The sequence below is a fragment of the Dreissena polymorpha genome, chromosome 3, assembly GCF_020536995.1.
Source record: "Dreissena polymorpha isolate Duluth1 chromosome 3, UMN_Dpol_1.0, whole genome shotgun sequence".
Classification (NCBI taxonomy): Eukaryota; Metazoa; Mollusca; class Bivalvia; order Myida; family Dreissenidae; genus Dreissena; species Dreissena polymorpha.
The window spans coordinates 141,521,351-141,539,704 of NC_068357.1; the positions used below are offsets into that span (position 1 = coordinate 141,521,351).

The 18,354-nt window shown below is 34.0% G+C and overlaps 1 protein-coding gene across 1 annotated transcript in view; it reads right to left on the reverse strand.

Annotated features, from left to right (window-relative positions):
• Window positions 1-9,561, reverse strand: part of LOC127871713 (adenylosuccinate synthetase-like) — a 48,651-nt gene extending 39,090 nt beyond the window's left edge. Inside the window, exons 1-3 of the mRNA XM_052414856.1 lie at window positions 9,364-9,561; window positions 5,422-5,524; window positions 4,231-4,344 (exon numbers count right to left, since the gene is read on the reverse strand). Of these exons, the coding sequence (XP_052270816.1) occupies window positions 4,231-4,344; window positions 5,422-5,524; window positions 9,364-9,537 (391 nt within the window). The 5' untranslated portion in view covers window positions 9,538-9,561. The remainder of the gene's footprint in view (window positions 1-4,230; window positions 4,345-5,421; window positions 5,525-9,363) is intronic.
• Window positions 9,562-18,354: the final 8,793 nt, after the last annotated feature.

Genomic DNA, 18,354 nt, shown 5'->3' on the forward strand with positions numbered 1-18,354 from the left:
AGACAAATCAAACTTACACAATTAATATTATATTTAAACTACAGTACACTCCACGCGTTTTCCCCAATTTTCCTCACTACTCCGCGGGGATTGACCTGGAGGGAGATTATGAAAATCCCGCGATACGCGGCGTTTGCATGATTTTGGACGCGGCGGTTAACAATCGGCAAAACTGATAAGCCGACGCGGCGGCCCTCGGCGTTGGCAACGCGGGGGAAACTCAAGAGTTTTACGAGATAACGATCAATTTAATTTTGTTTGACTTCCTGATTTTCAAATAAAATTACATTTATTACAAGTACATACATGTACATGTAGTATAATACTTACAATTTAAAAAAAAACAACCAAGATAGATCGATCCCGACGTGGTTGTAGAAGTAGTTGTTGTTGTATAGAAAACTCGTTGATTTACAACAAACAAAACGTCGTCTTTTAACTTATACTTACCAATTAATATAAACACAGTTTGCAACATTGTTTTTATTTTGATAATTTAATCCAAAGTTTTCATGTTAGCAGGTGATTTTTTTACACTGAACATGTAAACAAATGACCCTATTAAAAGTTGCGATCCATTAAAAGTCTCGCAAATCTGTGTGAATTTACAGTTTGACGTTTTCAAAGGAAAGCCGCTTCTTGTCTGAAGGCATAACTAACTCGAGTAAACAAGTTCAACGAATGCATTAGGAATGGTTTTAATTGTCGAAACAAAGTCGATTCTCTGCTCACTAATGCATTTATTTTCGCTTTGTAGGTAGGTTATTCCATTGATTGCTAAAAGAAGGTAGTAACTATTGAGTTGATAGTTGCATTAAATATTCACAGTTGTATTCTAACTGCGCCGACATTCAAAACAATGTTTACCAGTAATTATGGACCAAATCGGCAGAGTGACATTCACCCATGTTAATCCCTTTTGTCAAAACACCGCAGACAGCAGTCTACACAAAAGGTCAGTAGACAAGCTTTGGGTGTTTTCATAACGTCAAACACTTAATCCAGTTCCGCCCAGATGTATTCTTTAATCAGTTTACAGTACAATTACTGTTAAAATAATTACTATACTAAAATACCGTTACGATAAAGATTCGGCGTGTTAGATTTAAAATTATTTTGGAGGAAATATCAACTTATTCGCGATATCATTTTGTTAAAAAATACCAAAGAAACTTTTAACCGAAATCAACAGAATTAAGTATTCTCTGCGCTACAAAGTTTGTATCAAGAAATCAATACACGCACGCTTTGCAGGAGTATACCTTGACCTTGTACATTGCAGCATAATTTTCGCGCGCTTTTGTCGAGAAATATACATGATGACTGTATATTTGACGCATTTGTAAACGTCGTGTTAACATTAAAAATCGTAGTGTGTTTCGGATTACTAATTATTATTCTCATTTGGAAATTTTACGGAACATTTATCCTTGTGTTATATGTATTATGATTTAAATATGAATTTATCAAAACGCATGACATGTCGTATATTCATTCATATTGTAGACGTACCTGTGAATTAAAAAACATAATTTTTATACGTATTAATTTTCTATACAATTATCTTTATTTTTATACAGTATTTAAACAATTTTTAAATTACAATGTTTTTATTTTTTGTCATGCCCAGTAGCACACTGCTAACGCGGCGTTGCGCGGCGGTCACCGATAAGAACGGAAATTGTTTGCATTTACCGACTAGGCTAAAGTAATACACGCCGCGGGAATTAGCGAACGCGGCGTAACGCAGAGCGTTTTATCGATTTTACCTCGCTCCCCAACGCCGCGTGAACACCCGCTTGCAGAAATAAACCCGTGGAGGGAGCGCGTTTTTTGGGGAAAACGCGTGGAGTGTACTGTAGAGCTTTGTCACAGACGTGACGTATACCCCCACGTGCCGCATTGACACAGACTATTTTGCATGCTGTCTTCACAAAACAAGAGAATGTAATTTATGGCATTTTTTAAGAATTATTATGCCATTATTATTTACAGCCATTTTGACCTTTGAACTCTTGAATTTTTTCCCACTACACGCCGTCAAATGACTGTGAACAAAATTAATGTACCGAGTCATTTTAAAATCTCACAATGAATGACATAGTTATGGTCCAGACAAGATTATTTATTGCCATTTTTGACCTTTGAACTAAAAGTGTGACCTTGACCTTGGAGATGTCTACGTAATTCTTTCGCGCGACATATCGTCCAAGTATGGTGAACAAAAGAGCCAAATGATTTAAAAATCTCACAATAAACGACATAGTTATGGCCCGGACAAGCTCATTTATGGCCATTTTTGACCTTTGAACTCAAAGTGTGACCTTGACCTTGGAGATATCGACGTAATTCTTTCGCGCGACACACCGTCCAATGATGGTGAACAAATGTGCCAAATGATTTTCAAATCTCACAATGAACAATACTGTTATGACCCGTACAAGCTCATTTATGGCCAGTTTTGACCTTTGAACTTAAAGTGTGACCTTGACTTTGGAGATATCGACGTAATTCTTTCGCGCAACACACCGTCCAATTATGGTGAACGAATGTGCCAAATGATTTTAAAATCTTACAATGAATGACATAGTTATGGCCCAGACAAGCTAATTTATGAACCAGGGGTTTTTCTGCCTATTTTGGGAAAAGGAGTCTGACCGAATTGGGAATTTTTCATCAACAAGATTGGCCATTTATGGAATTTTTGCTTCGATGAAACGGCTCATTTGGGAAAAAATTGTGAATTTATCATGCTTAAATAATTCAGTGGTTTAACAAATAAATTTGTTTTTATTTGTTATTTTGTCTTCTTTATATAAACAGATGCAATATTGGGCATGTTCAACGTTTATTCAAGTACTGCAATTTTGTTTTTCAGTTACAGTTACACTCTGAGATAATAACTGAACAGTCAAAACCTTAAAGCAGATATTTTTGACCAAAACAAACACTGGTTAGTCACACAAGTTATAAGACACTTCATTCTTAAAACAAACAAAAAAATGTTGTTTTTTTTGGAAATTGGGATTTTTTTTTTTAATTTCGGTTTGAGATCGGGTCTGTTTGCTTTGGGAGTGCCTCCGTTTTTCCGGAGGCGCAGACAGTGCTGAAAAACTCCTGTAATCCTTGAACTCAAAGTTTGACTTTGACCTTGGAGATATCGACGTAATTCTTTCACGCCACACACCGTCCACTGATGGCGAACAAATTTTCCAAGAGATTTTAAAATCTCACAATAAATGATAAAGTTATGGCCCGGACAAGCATTTGACCTTTGAACCCCAAGTGTGACCTTGACCTTTGAGATACCAACGTACTTTTTTCACACGACACACGGTGCCATAATGGTGAACACGTGTACCAAGTCAGTTTAAAATCTAACGATAAATGACATAGTTATGGTCAGGACAAACTTTCGGTTTAAAACACACTAAGTGACCCCGTGACCTAGTTATTGACCTGGCATGACCCATATTCAAACTTGACCTAGTAATCATCTAGATACAACTTGTGACCAAGTTTGGTGAAGATCGGATGAAATTTCGAGACAGACCGACAGACAGACCGACAAAAGTGACTCCTACATGTATATAGCCCCCATTACCAGTAATGGAGGTATACCAATTTGGCTAGTACATGTGTACACACGAAACAAAACATCTACCGGTATATAAAGTTAGCCTTGTACCAATATGTAAGAATTGTTCACAGACGTATTGTGCAACATTTCTCTTTAGGGATAACATTTACAATTTCTTTTCAAAATGTGTGAATATGTCAAAGATTGTAAAAACAGCAAATAAACTAGTTGAAGAGCTAAAATTTCAAAACTTTTCCCTGAAAAACTAACATGTTATCAGGTTAAAATTAAATGTAGTTTAATTCTTCAAACACCCAAGTAAGGTATTTCACACCTACAGCATGCTAAGAGTTAAAAATCCAGTGTGTTTTTTACGTCATTATGAGAATGGCACTTGGGCCCTTCGAACACATAAATATCATGTTGTTTTGACTTAAACTGTTCATGTAAGTGTTTTTAACTGACTCTTTCTATCAATACAAAAAACAAAACCATTTTTAAAACATCCAATTGTGAATTTTACTCAGTCATTGGGGGAAAATACACATATTTTGAGATTGGGACTGGGGCTTGCTTAATTAAATTTCTGTCTCAAATAAGATGAAAAAAAAACACACTGAAATCCCAGCTTTCTAAGATACAAAACTTGCCTATATGAGCTCTGTTAGAAATAAGGAGCCTTGTACGCCAGTCTGCAAGACCATTTGCCACGGCCTTGTTTACTTCGGCTAGCAGCTGTTCTATATGAACAACACATCCATTCCCTGTAATATATTTATGTGACCATGTATTTTTAATCAACACATCGAGCTTCAAATAAGCACAAGTTGCATTTAATTTTAAATGACATGATAAACCAAATTTCCCAACTGGTGTCAAAACAATTGAAATGTTTCAAAGGGAAAAAAATGACATACAACATAAACCAAATTCCCAATTGGTGTCAAACAATAAAAATGTTTCAAACAGAAAAAAAAATAAGTGTGAAGATGACATTTTAAATAAACTGTGTACTGTGCAGAAAATATTAAACTATAAATGCGTCCCGATGCTCACATTTTTTGCTTATTTGTCTGAAAACTCCAATTATGTAAGATTTTTTTCAGAAGTGCAAGGTGCACACTCTGGTTTAAATGCTTATAAAATTAGCCATGAAATATTACATAGAGGATATTTGTTGGATCCGGTGGATTATCGATTTTAATTCACGAGTGATCATAGAAAATAATATTTTCACGAGTGGCGCAGCCACGAGTGAAAATATATATTTTCTATGATCAAGAGTGAATTAAAATCGATAATCCACCGAATCCAACAAATTTTCTTTTTATTTAATGCATTTTTCACAGTTTATATACATTGTTTTAGAGTTTAACTAAAGAATTTTGCTGGGATAATGACGTCATTTCGTCAAAAAATGACGTCATTTCACAGTAAACAATGAAAATTATCGATAATTCTCACTGATAATTTTCACTGTTTGAAACAGTGAAATTATCAGTTTTAATTCACTGATATTTCTCTATAAACCACCGGAAAGCATTAAATAAAAATGTTTTATTTCAAAAAGTTTGCTTATTCAAAATATAATTATTAAATAATTGGCGATCAAGGGCTTTTTTCATTCTTTAGAAAGTACATTTATAAGGGGTCTTCTCTGCATTTTTTTCATATGCACTTTACACTTAAAACATTCCAAATACTACCCCTGGACTTTGTATTCCCCTGTTAAAAACGAGTTTCCCACAAAAGCAAAAATAAATAAATTTTCCCCAAAACCATATGATAGAGGTGAACAAAAATGTGGCTATAATAAGAAGGTAATTAATGAGCTAACAAACCAATAACTGCTGTGCAATTAGGATTGACGATTCCACTGGGCAGCATGTGAAAGGCATACTTCTTATCTCCTACCACAACTGTATGGCCTGCATTGTTTCCACCCTGAAAAAAAAATGAAATAGCATAATTGTTTTAACAATCAATACAAACCTAGCCTGTATCAATCATAATGCTGATTTTTAGAGTTGATTAGCTTCAACATGCTTCAACTTCCAACACCCTAATACATCACACCTCAACCCATGTGAAAGATGTCGGACCTCGGACATATCCGATAAAATTTACTGCGGTCCGATAATATTTCCCAAACTGTTGGACCTCGTGTCCCACAAAAAAACAATATGTACAACTTTGGTAAAAAATTAACACGACAATAGGAATATGTAAAAAAAATACAGACATTGATTTTACTTTGATGGATTTTTTAACTTTAAAACAAAACGGATATTCGAAAAGCTATTTTTGGTGGTGATGTAACAAACTCCAAGCGCGATTCTTGAAATCACTGCTCTCGCTTAGAAAGTTCAAAGGGAGTTAAGTCGAGATCAGGGGTGTGATTGAGGTGAAGTCTGAGGGGAGGAAAATTCTGTAGACTGTTTTTGACTACCCGAATTGCATGCATAACGCAATGACAAACCTTAAAACAGACATTTAAACAAACACCATCTTAAACTAATCAACAAGATCTTTTTATGAAAATCTTTTTGAAATCACTTTACACATTATGCAAAGTCACTAGTATTGTGATGAGTGTTCCGATACCTGTGAATGATGACCACAATCTTTCGTTTGAGCTTAATGCCTTTAAATTCTACATAAGGTCAACAATGTTCAACTAACGACAATTTACCACAGTTTACGTAGTTCAATATTGTTTCACATGACTAGAATATGACTTCAGCCTTACCAATACAGTCAATCTTTCGTACCCATTCAGAAAGTGGTATCGCTTTCTGATTTATATCCACTATTGTTTCTTCCCTTTCCCATTTAATTTTGTTTTTCAATAATTGTTAAATCTCCGAGATTTTGTGAGATTCATTCGTTCGTATTCATTAACGCTTCACAAAGACGCTATTAATAATTTGCAATCGAATCACCAAGGAAATTTGAAACACATTTTAAAAGACCGATTTTAATTGGAAAATTGGGAAGCGACAGCCAATGACATCGCTCGTTTCAATAAATGCTAAGATAAAATACCAGTGTAATATGCGGATGTTTTGGGCCGCTTATGAAATACATCCGCAGATTGGGTCGTACTTTCCCCAATTTTGTTTGTTGAATGTATGGGAATCGTGAAAATGACCCCGGAGAACCCAATCCGCAGAAATCCGCGGAAAAATCACACCCCTGGAGATATAACAAGAATATTAATAGGAAATAAACGCTAATCACTTTCTTTCTGATATGGCTGGAGATTGAACAGAATTTAAAATTAAAATAAACAAAAGTAACAAACGAACAATGGCGAAAATACATTTTTCGGCACGGACATTGCCATCTTGATTTCCACTATGAGAGTACTAGTGTTTTATATTGTTTAAAAAATATACAATAATTCAAATATGTACGGATAATTCGTGTCTAGCCAGTTGATTTATAAGTTATATGTTTTAATTTTCATTCAACACCCCGTCATTGATTTTCCTGTAATGCATCTAACAACTTCGCAGAAACAGGCATTCGTTATTTTTTATCTTATTGATATAACTTTTTATCTTTCATCAACACCAACGAAATCAACGCCGTGGCCCTTTTATCTTTTTTTAAAGGTATTTCTTGTTACCATGTTTTCATACTATGGGTTAAAATTATTTTTTTATTTAATTGATTTAAAACTGTTAAATATTGTGAACGTCGTAATAATGAAAAGAAACTCTATAAATGGTATTTTCTTGTGTTTGGTTAAAGAAGAACGAGGTCTGGTAAAAGCTGGCCAGGTCAGGAAAATTTTATAAGTTATTGGACCTCATGTCCGGTAAGACTTTTTTGTCTTTCGCATGGGTTGCACACCTCATGGCTTTTTTCTTGATTTGGGGAAAGGGCCTGGCATTCACTTTTGAGGAAAAGTGATCCTCAAAACTGATAAAAGGGAAAAAAATCCCAAAGTATCTTTGGAGAACATTGCATCATTTTAAAGAAATTCACTTTGAGGAAGGGGCCTTTCTCTTGGTGGAAGTGGCATTTCCAAGGCCCTTGCTAAAGAAGGAAACAAGACCACTGTGTTATGATGGTAATATTTATGGAATTTGGTAAAGCAATTTTGTTTGTTCCCAATTGGGAAAAGTACCGGTATCTGCCCACATGGAAAAAATAATTCTCGGAAAAAACTTCAAATTTGGTTCTGGTAAGGGGGACCCATTCACAATGGAAAAAAGTATAAGGACCATTGTAAATAGTATTCAAATCAAGTTTATTTTCAATTTTTAAGTATTTGTAAGCAAAAAAGCTACAACACTAACCACCCAATTTTAGCCCCATTCACAAAGTGGTGAAAAACTGTATTAATCAATAATTCTAACTACAGTCGATTGGTGTATAATGGATAGCTAGAACTTCGAGTCTCATTTCAACGTAAACACCATGCATTCAGTAATTAAACCATTAAACCTAGATAGACACATGTCTTTCCTATTGAAACATGCCAGCGGTTTTAAATTTCCGAAAAAATATTATTTGTTTACAGCGCGAATTTTATGGTACAATTAGCCATTACGGGATCGCTTAGGTCTTTATCGGATTACATGTGTATCGTGTTATTTCTTGAAATTTGACACAGCATTTGTAAAAAATAATTGCAATATATGTACATTTCCAGAAAGGAAATTCATTTCTGCGTTTAATAAGACCAAGTTCATGGAAATCGCTGCACAATTGATGAAGTAATGGCTGTTCAAAGCGATGCACCCTATATTCGGGTCATTTTGAGTTGAATACCTTGTTATATATATAGATTTGATAGTGTAAAATATGTTTTCAGAGAAATCGATTTTTCGTTATAATTTGATTATTTTTCATTAAAAATGATGTTTTCACTAATTAATATCATAGCCACACGCTAACCACATGTGTATTGGACAACTTCAATTGAGTATATATTTATTTTGAGACAATCCCCACATTCCTGAATATGGGTCACCACATGTCCGTTATTCACTAAATCCCGAGTTGCAGCTTTCATGCTTATTTTATATGGTACGCCTCAATTTGGTTTCTGAGCATTCTTACTTTTGTAAAGGACACATAATACTAAAATATTACATCAATGAACATTATGTTTACCAAACAAAATCTGCAAAATTCAAGAAACCATTCGTCTGCACTTTTCCTGGCGTCACAAAAACGGTGCGTACATAACGTGACCTTGTTTTGCTTTCGAAAAAAGAAACAGTTGTAAACATTGACACACGTCAACAAAAACATGAAACGACTTAACAATGATAGGCTTTTTGTATTCAATTCATAGAAAACTATCAATCTTAACATAAATAAAAGTATTTTGCAAAAAACGTTTAACCTATCCGTTACTCACTAAAATCCGCTATACACAAATCGACTGAAACAGGGTAAAATAACAAAAAAGGATGAAGTTGTTAAACAATCTAGCTAATGATCAATTCTTAATTCCAATACTTTCTCTGAAAAAAACACAAGAAACAATTTATGGCGCTCACTACTTTTTGCGAAAAAAAGTACGTACATTATCGGAACGAATAATGCGGTACGTGAACCTCATGTGCGAATGTTACTTTATAAACTCGTCCCTACGACCTCTAAATGATTTTGCTGTTTAAAACCCGTATTCTTCACAACTGATACATTTTATGACAAACATGCATAAGAAAATGGCATTTCATTAAGGTTTGCAACATAAGTTATCACTTTCCCGGTAAAGTATTTGCAAACATAAGTAAACAAGAACTGCATCGCGAAAATACCTGACATCTACAAACAATATCGGCTGATGTGGCCAACATGTCGACCACTTTCCCTTTTCCTTCATCTCCCCATTGCGTGCCTAATACCACCGTCACAGACTGATCTCCGATCCTTGGTTTCTTGGCTCTAGGGCCATCCGTACTCCCAACCCCGTTTGGCACACACTTTGCCATGTTTTCTTCCTTGTTTACACTTAGCGCACTCAATCGTGATACATCGGCTATCTCGGATTCCTCCGTAAGAAAGGCCTCGTGGCTAACGGTCGCCATATTGCCTTGTATTACTACTTTACTACCCAAAAGGTTGTCAGTCTATTGTTATGAGGCTGTATACGATGCGCGTTGAACTAGCGCCAAACTTTTTACCTAAACTTTGATATTAAGAGCACTATTAACGTTCATTTGTGTTGCATTTTGACCTATTATCCAAGTGATTTACTTTTCCATTATTATTTAATCACCCTATCATCCAATTTTTAAGATGAAATTACGGTGTTTACAAAACCAACCAAACCGAAAGTGAAACTGGATGCATTACGTTTCGCGATGTAAACATTAAATATTTGTTCAGTTTGAGGAAGCGAATCGATAATAGACGTTGGAATATGTATGCAATACAGACTATATTGCCGATTGTAGTACTGGCTAAAAAATACCCTTTATGACAGGTTATGTATAGAACGTTAATCAAATAGTGACCATAAATCACTACAAATGTCTGGGTTGTTCATTAACCCATTTATGCCCAGTGGACTCTCCCATCCTTCTAAATTGGATCAATTTATTTCCAAAAGTAGGGGTGTCTGGTATATTTATTTCTATATTTAGAATATTTCTTACAGAAATTTCTTTAAGCAAACAGCGCAGACCCAGATGAGACGCCGCATTATGCGGCGTCTCATCTGGGTCTACGCTGTTTGCAATGTCCTTTTTTCAGGACGCTAGGCATAAATGGGTTAATATAATTAATGCACGTTTCTGATCTAATTGCCTGTATCTAGTTGCAATTACCATGATATTGATAAAATTAAAACGTTTTTTTCATAAATTAACATTACATGTTTTATTTTTATCATTTAGGGAATATATAATTGTATCATTATCATCATTAAATATTCTGAAAATGATCTAAATTATCATGATTACTTTAAAGTAGAATTTTTAAATTTTACTCATTATTTTTAATGAATTTGCACATTTGCTTGATTCAAAATAAAATGTATTAATAAGGGTTTCAGTTGTTAGTTTTAACCCATTTTTAGTTCGATTAAATTTAAAGTACTAACTACGTACATGTATGTGAAATGCTCTTGAGTTCGTTTCCTGGGCCTAGAACCAGTGCTTGGGTGTCTCTTGGAGATTTCTTAAGAATGCTCCCACACTGGGGATCAAACCAGTGACCTCCAGATCATTAGGTGGACACCACATCCATTACACATCAGCGACCTTTAATTAGTAAATTACTTTAGTATTGCAGCATTATATAATGTAATGTTGCTACATATTTTTGGAAAATGATTAATGTGCAGTACTAAATAAATCTAAATGCAAACAATTTTAATTGTGTATATTGTGTGATTATTAGTTACAAATTCCCTTTTTACAGGTATTCTGGATTATGAAAGACTGATAAACATAAAATTGACAACTCATCTCCCCAACGATACTTTGTGTGGCTCATTCTCGGAACAAACCCATAGTCAGTGAGAAAACTACAGTGTAAAAAGACCACTTGATTGTGACAATTATGGCTGACCAAGCAAATGTTATCATTTAAAATAAAGAAAACTTCCAGTTCAATATACATTTTATACCAATTATGACATTGGCCAACACAGAAAATAATTATAATGTTGATTTTCCAAAAATTGACTGTTACAATTGGATACTGTTTTAAGCTTCACTCTACTTTGTCTGAAAATAAAAGTCCTAAATGATGTAATAGAAACATACATATTTAATTTTTAGTTTAACAAGGATATATATAAACATACATATATTATAATATCTTTTTATCGATGGTCAATCAATTTAAGTTTAACTCATATATACATACACTTTTTATACATGTGTATGCTTTGATTTTTTTCTATTGAAGCCAAATTAATATCCCATTAGATAGATAGATAATATCACAGCAGTATTCCTATTTTGTCTGCAAGTACTGCAGAAATCATGGATTATTATTTTACTGAGTCAGCCTTAATCTTTATATTGTAATTGTTAAAACAGATTAAGATGTGCATTATACAATTGAGGATGCATCAAGATTAAAAAATGGTACATGTATAAATTAATAAAGAATCAATAACAATCAGAAATTGTGCTTTTTTTTCAGTATTGTGTGAAAGGATTTGAAGTAATGATGTGTTTTTGAAATATGATTTATGTGAATTTGAATAAATATATAAAATTAAGTGATTTTCTCAGACAAAAACTGTTTATTACATACTAAAGTATTCAGAATGTATTATTGTAATATTCATTGGAATTTTTTAGTACAAAAAGCACTTTTCCCTGGCATTTGTATTTATAGTAATTGCATATTTTATAATTCTGACAGCATTTATAAACTGTGATCATGCAAGCATGAACACGGTTTCATTTTTTGAGTATTTAAACAAGAGGGCCATGATGGCCCTGTATCACTCCACTGCTGAAAAAAGGCTGAAACAAATTTCTCTGCATGTGCAAATACTTAAATATAGGCCCTATTTAAGCACATGTACACTTTTGTGACCCTCTGGGCTGGGTCAAATTAAACCCCAGGGGCATAATTTGAGAAAACTTTGTAGAGGACTACTATATCTCACTACATACAAAATGTGGTAGCCCTAGGTCCTAGAGTTAAGGACAAGAATATTTTTAAAGTTTTCACAAAAAAAAGCAAGATATAAGCGTATATAATGTTAAATTTTGTGACATGCGGGTCAGGATCAAATTTGACCCAAAGGGCATAATTTGAACAAACTTGGTAGAGGACTAAAAGATGTTACTGCATACCAAATTTGGTAGCCATAGTCCAAATGGTTTTCGACAAGAAGATTTTTAAAGATTTCACAAAATAGGTGCTTTAAAAGCATTTATTCAATTTTGTGACCCCCCGGGGCAGGGTCAAAGTTGACCCAAGAGGCATTATTTGAACAAATTTGGTAGAGGTTTATTAGATGTCACTACATACCAAATTTGGTAGCCCTAGGCCCAATGGTTATGGACAACAAGATTTTTAAAGTTTTCACAAAATAGGCCCCATATAAGCGTATGTTCAGTTTTGTGACCCCGGGCAGGGTCAAATTTGACCCAAGGGGCATAATTTGAACAAACTTGGTAGAGAACTATAACATGTCACTACATACCAAATTTGGTAGCCCTATGCCTTATGGTTAAGGACAAGAAGAGTTTTAAAATTTTCACAAAATAGGCACTATATAAGCATATAATTGATTTTGTGGCCCACGGGGCAGGGTCAAATTTGAACCCTGGGGCATAATTTGAACAAACTAAGTAGAGGACTATACAATGTCACTACATACCAAATTGTGTAGCCCTAGGCCTAATGGTTATGGACAAGATTTTTTTTAAGTTATCACAAAATAGGCATTATATAAGCATATGTTCAATTTTGTGACCCCTGGGGCAGGGTCAAATTTGACCCTAGGGATTAAATTTGAACAAATTTGGTGGAGGACTATTAGATGTCACTATATACCAAATTTGATAGCCCTTGGCCGGATTGTTAGTGACAAGAAATTTTTTGAAGTTTTCACAAAATAGGCCTTATATAAGCATATGTTCAATTTTGTGACCCTCGGGGCAGGGTCAAACTTGACCCCAGGGGCATAATTTGAACAAACTTGGTAGAGGACTATAAGATGCCACTACATACCAAATTTGGTAGCCCTAGTCCCAATGGTTATGGACGAGAAGATTTGTAAAGTTTTCACAAAATATACCCTATATAAGCATATGTTCAATTTTGTGACCCCCGGGGCAGGGTCAAATTTGACCCCAGGGGTATAATTTGAACAAATTTGGTAGAGGACTATTAGATGTCTCTACATACCAAATTTGACAGCCCTAGGCCCAATGGTTATGGACGGGAGATTTTGAAAGTTTTCACAAAATAGGCCTTATTTAAGCAAATTTTCAATTTTGTGACCCCCAGGGCAGAGTCAAATTTGACCCCAGGGGCATAATTTGAACAAATTTGAAAGAGGTACACCCCAGGAACATTCCTAAGAAATTTCATCAGAATTGGACCAGTAGTTTAGGAGAAGATGTTTAAAGGAAAAGTTTATGCATGGATGCACGATGGACACAGGACCTTTAGCCAGTGGAGCTAAAAATCAAATTAAACATTTAGTTTTGATTTAAAATCAGTTTTTATATGCAAGTGTTTATTTCACTTATAAATTAAAACAGCATATTATTCATTATTGAAAAGATTATTCCAAGCTTGATGTCATATTTCAACTTTGCATAGTGTAGTTAATTGAACATTGTATTGAACTGTATGGGCAGCTATATTTTTTAATTTATGTATGTTGTATTATACAAAATGCATTATTTCTACCACAAGTAGACCATATAAGGCCTACTGCTACTAAATAGGCACTGGTATGAATTTGACACTGTTTTTGATGCTCATACAAAACTTTAATTATTACTACACTTTAGTATATTAAATATTTTCAAGTTTTTGTTCAACATTTTTTGCAAAAGAAAAGAGTGTCTTAATGCATTTGAAAATATACTTAAAACAAACTAAAAATGCATTTTAACATACTTTTTTCCTGGTAAAGTGTATTTGGGATGATAAAAAATACACTTGAAGAGTACTAATGCTGGAAAAATGCAGAAAAAAATACATTTGTTTCTGTTAGAAGTGTGTCTTGTCTGCATTTTTAAGTGTATTAAATGCACATCAAATGCAGATAAATACAATGCCAATACTGTTACATGTATTGTAATGGACATAAAATGCACTTGTTCTTGTAATTAAATGCTTTAGTGAATTGAAATAACCTTTTATAACGTTTTAACAATTAGTAATACCTTTTTATATAAATTTTCTTTTGAAATGTGACACTTAAATGATTTTTGCACCACTAGTAAGAGATATAATTTGTGCTCATAATGCTTTATCATTACACTACATAATATCATTTGTTGTATGAAAATAACCCGTAAAATTCATGTGAAAGCTCAAGAGATCAATAGCAGCATGCTATACCCTGCTCCTTTTTACATGACTTGATGGTATTTAGTCCCCAATTCTACATGGCTAAGGGAAAATTAATGTGCAGATTTGACAAATAAGTCTTAACTGGGATCCAATAGGCAGACTTTCATATTTCTTGTATTTAATTTAAATCATGATCTGAATTGCTCTTTGGCAAATCTTTGTTGGTCACAGTATTCAACTGAATTGTGTTCACTTTGTAGTGATTATATTTTCTATATTTATCCGACAACATCTTTCTTCAAAAGTTTAACATGATTGCTTGGTTAATTTAGAAACAAGATCAATGCATCATAACATAAAATGAAAAAATGTGTAATAGTAAAAATGGCAGCAAAAAAGCACTAGATTATCTGCCTTAAATCTGAGACGATATGTTGATGTATTGGAATTTCTCATAAATAATGTGCTCCATAGTTGTATAATTGTATAGTCGCATGCATGAGTGGTGTCAATGTCACAATACCAATTAAAGCCTATAATTTACTAAAACAATTTGAAGTTTGATGTGAGTTTTTTTCAAGATCTGTTATATATAATTATATATACATGCAGGCATTTCCCCAGGATTTTGGTCAAGCACAGCGGCAAGACATGGCGGAATGGGGGTTGTTTCAAAAGGGTGCCCATTAAGCTTTTTTTTCTCTACATTTTCTTAATCACAAAACACAATACTTAGGAGCTATTTAACCACTTTTTTCTACATGTTCCTATATAAAATACACACTCATTTGGAACTATGAAAGCATTAAAATTTATTTTATTGTTTATTTATTTTTCCTCAATTTATTATATTAAAGTCATATTTTATATTATAAAATAACAAAGTCCACTGATATTATAAAATAACAAAGTCCACTGCCTCATTGTCTGGTCCTTCAATGCTGACCATCACCAGAACATTAAAGAGCAGAATTTTCTGTGTTTACCCCCTTTCATTGTGCTTGAGCCTACTCGCAGTCTGAAATACAAACAAAATGTAAAATTATTCTGAAATACGAATGTTTAATCTCATTGACTTAACACTTATAGATGCTTAAGCAAAAAATCAATTTTCGTTTGTTATTACGTATATTATTAACAGTCTAGTCAAGTACCCAAGGAGCAGTACCGACTTCTGAACGCACTGATCTGCACAATAAACCTACAAAAGGGTCGATTATTTTTTCAAACAACTGTTTTATTTTTAAGTCTAGTAAATGTTTATAAAGTTACATTAAGATATGCTTTTGTATTTAAATGTTATCATCTGTAGTGTCTAATATTTTATTTAACACACTATATGTCTGTTTTTAATAATTATTCACGTGCGATTTTATTTTGCGTTGATTTCACTACATACTTATAAAAAGTCTAGTTAAGTAAAGATGTTCTTACCTCCTTTAACTTATGTTACCCATGGACAACATTGGACAATATTGCTGCCACTGACTCGCTGTTTGAGACTTTTGGTTCGTGTGTTGGAGGTCTCAGGATCACTAAAACGTCCTTGACACTTTCACTTTTACTTATTTTACTCTCTGACAGCGACGATAATTAGTAGTACTGACAAAGATATGTGCAATTGCAGATTTCCCAGACACAGGGACTGGTCGTATATTCGATCGTCTCATTATTTCGTGCATCAAAACTAAAGAAAACTTTGTTGCAGATATTTAGCGTTTTCCGAAAATATTGAATAAGCTATTTGATGTGAATGCGTGTTATGTTGATGCTGTTAATTTAGTCGTTTGAGAAAATAGTGTGAACATTGTAAGTTTGCGGGACAAATCAAGTGAGACGTTTGACTTCAATTAATTGTAAATATAACTTAAATTACGCTGAAACGTATACCGTGTTTTACTAAAATAATATGATTAACGTGACATGAATCTTCTTAATCACGCTTTGTTTTGTTATACTGCAAGTAATAATAAAACACGTGTTATGTTCTGTTATTCAAGTACGCACTACCGCAACAAACAACGTTGACTGTTTATTTTGTGAATAGTCGTGTGCAATTAAAATGGAACAGAAACAAAATCGAGCATACTTTAATTGCTCTTACGTAACGTGTACCGGTAATAATCGATTATTATAGACCATTATTAGGGGATACACACCATAATTGACCCCTATAAACAACCCATAAATCGTGCTCGCGTCTTATCAAATCTATTATTATGAACATAACACTTTTAAGAATTGGTCGATGCCAGAATGCAGACAACATTCGGATCAGAGCTTCAAATGGCTAGTAAACTTTTCAAGCATCGCGACGTCATTTTTTCTGAAAATCAAGCGCCGCGGCGTAATGGATTTCGAAGTCCAGGTACCGCGGGCCCGCTGTGCTTAAACCGTCTGGGGAAATGCCTGACATGTATATATATATTGGTGAAAAGTTAACATGCAATACGTTTACTGTAATTAAGTGACAAATAGTTTTACTGATTTGGTTGGATGCATATATGCAGATATATCATGGTTTGTGCAGAGGACAGTAGCAAAAACAAGAGCTGTCTCTGTAGGATGACATACGCCCCCGATAAACGCTTTAATAGAAGTTATGAGCATTTTTCAAAACCTAAAAGCCGACCCTAAGTTCAAGGTCAAAGGGGTCAAAATTTGTGTGTGTATGGGAAGGCCTTGTCCATATACACATGCATACCAAATATGAATGTTACATCTGAAGCGACATAGAAGTTATGAGCATTTTTTCGAAACCTAAATGCAAAGTGTGACGGATAGACAGACGGACAGTGCGATCACTATATGCCCTCCTTTGGGGGCATAAAAATGTGTTTCACATTGTTTTGGTAAATTAGTAATGTAGTTAAAAGAACAGAATCATCAATTATAAAGTTATTGATTATAAAGTGTTGCTGGCATATTTGATGCATTCATCTAGCTATAAGAAGGTCCCTGTTTTATCCCCATTGGCACCAAGTGAGGGTTCTCAAAATCTTAAAACAATATGAATAACTACATATAGGGTCGAGAGCCTTGTTGATATGGGGGCTAAACACCAGAAATCAAAGCGACCCAGGTTAAAGGCCGAGGCCAAATAAATAAACCAGAGGCCGCATGAGCCTGCTATACTCTGAACAAGTATTGTTTCTTCTCAGAAAACTGGCTTAAGTGTCTTACTAAGCTTTAGACTTTGAGTTTCAGTGCAATCAATCTAAAATAAATTGGTCAAATTAAATAATAATTTGTAAAAAATAAACATTCTGCACAAATTCAATTATTTACTTTACCTGTGTGCATGAATCATTTCAGTCTTGATGGTTAGTGAACTATGTCAAAAGCACCATATCTATGAAACACTTGTATTTTGAATAGTGCAATGTTCCACAGAAATGATGCTGATGATTATTCTACACGATGATGAATTATTAGATATATTTCTCAATTCCATTTCCACCAACAATTCGGTTATTCCACTACCAGTTCACATGTTTCGTACACAGTTGAAAATAACACTATTCCACTCAACAACCGTGACACATGTACTCAATTTTTAAACTTTTCGCAATTAAAATTGTCTTCTACTGTTATTGTTGTTGTTGTACTTTAGAAAGTAGTTCGAAAGATGGCGACTATTAACCCAGAGATTGATTTATGAAATAAATCGTCTGCTGATCCAGAGTGTTAGCGCACTGTACATTTGGCGGGAAAGTCTTGAGCTCAATCAATAAATAAAGACGGACACAGCATCTTCATTATCTCTGCACTTTTTGACTTTTTCCAATTGCTTGTTATCTGCATTG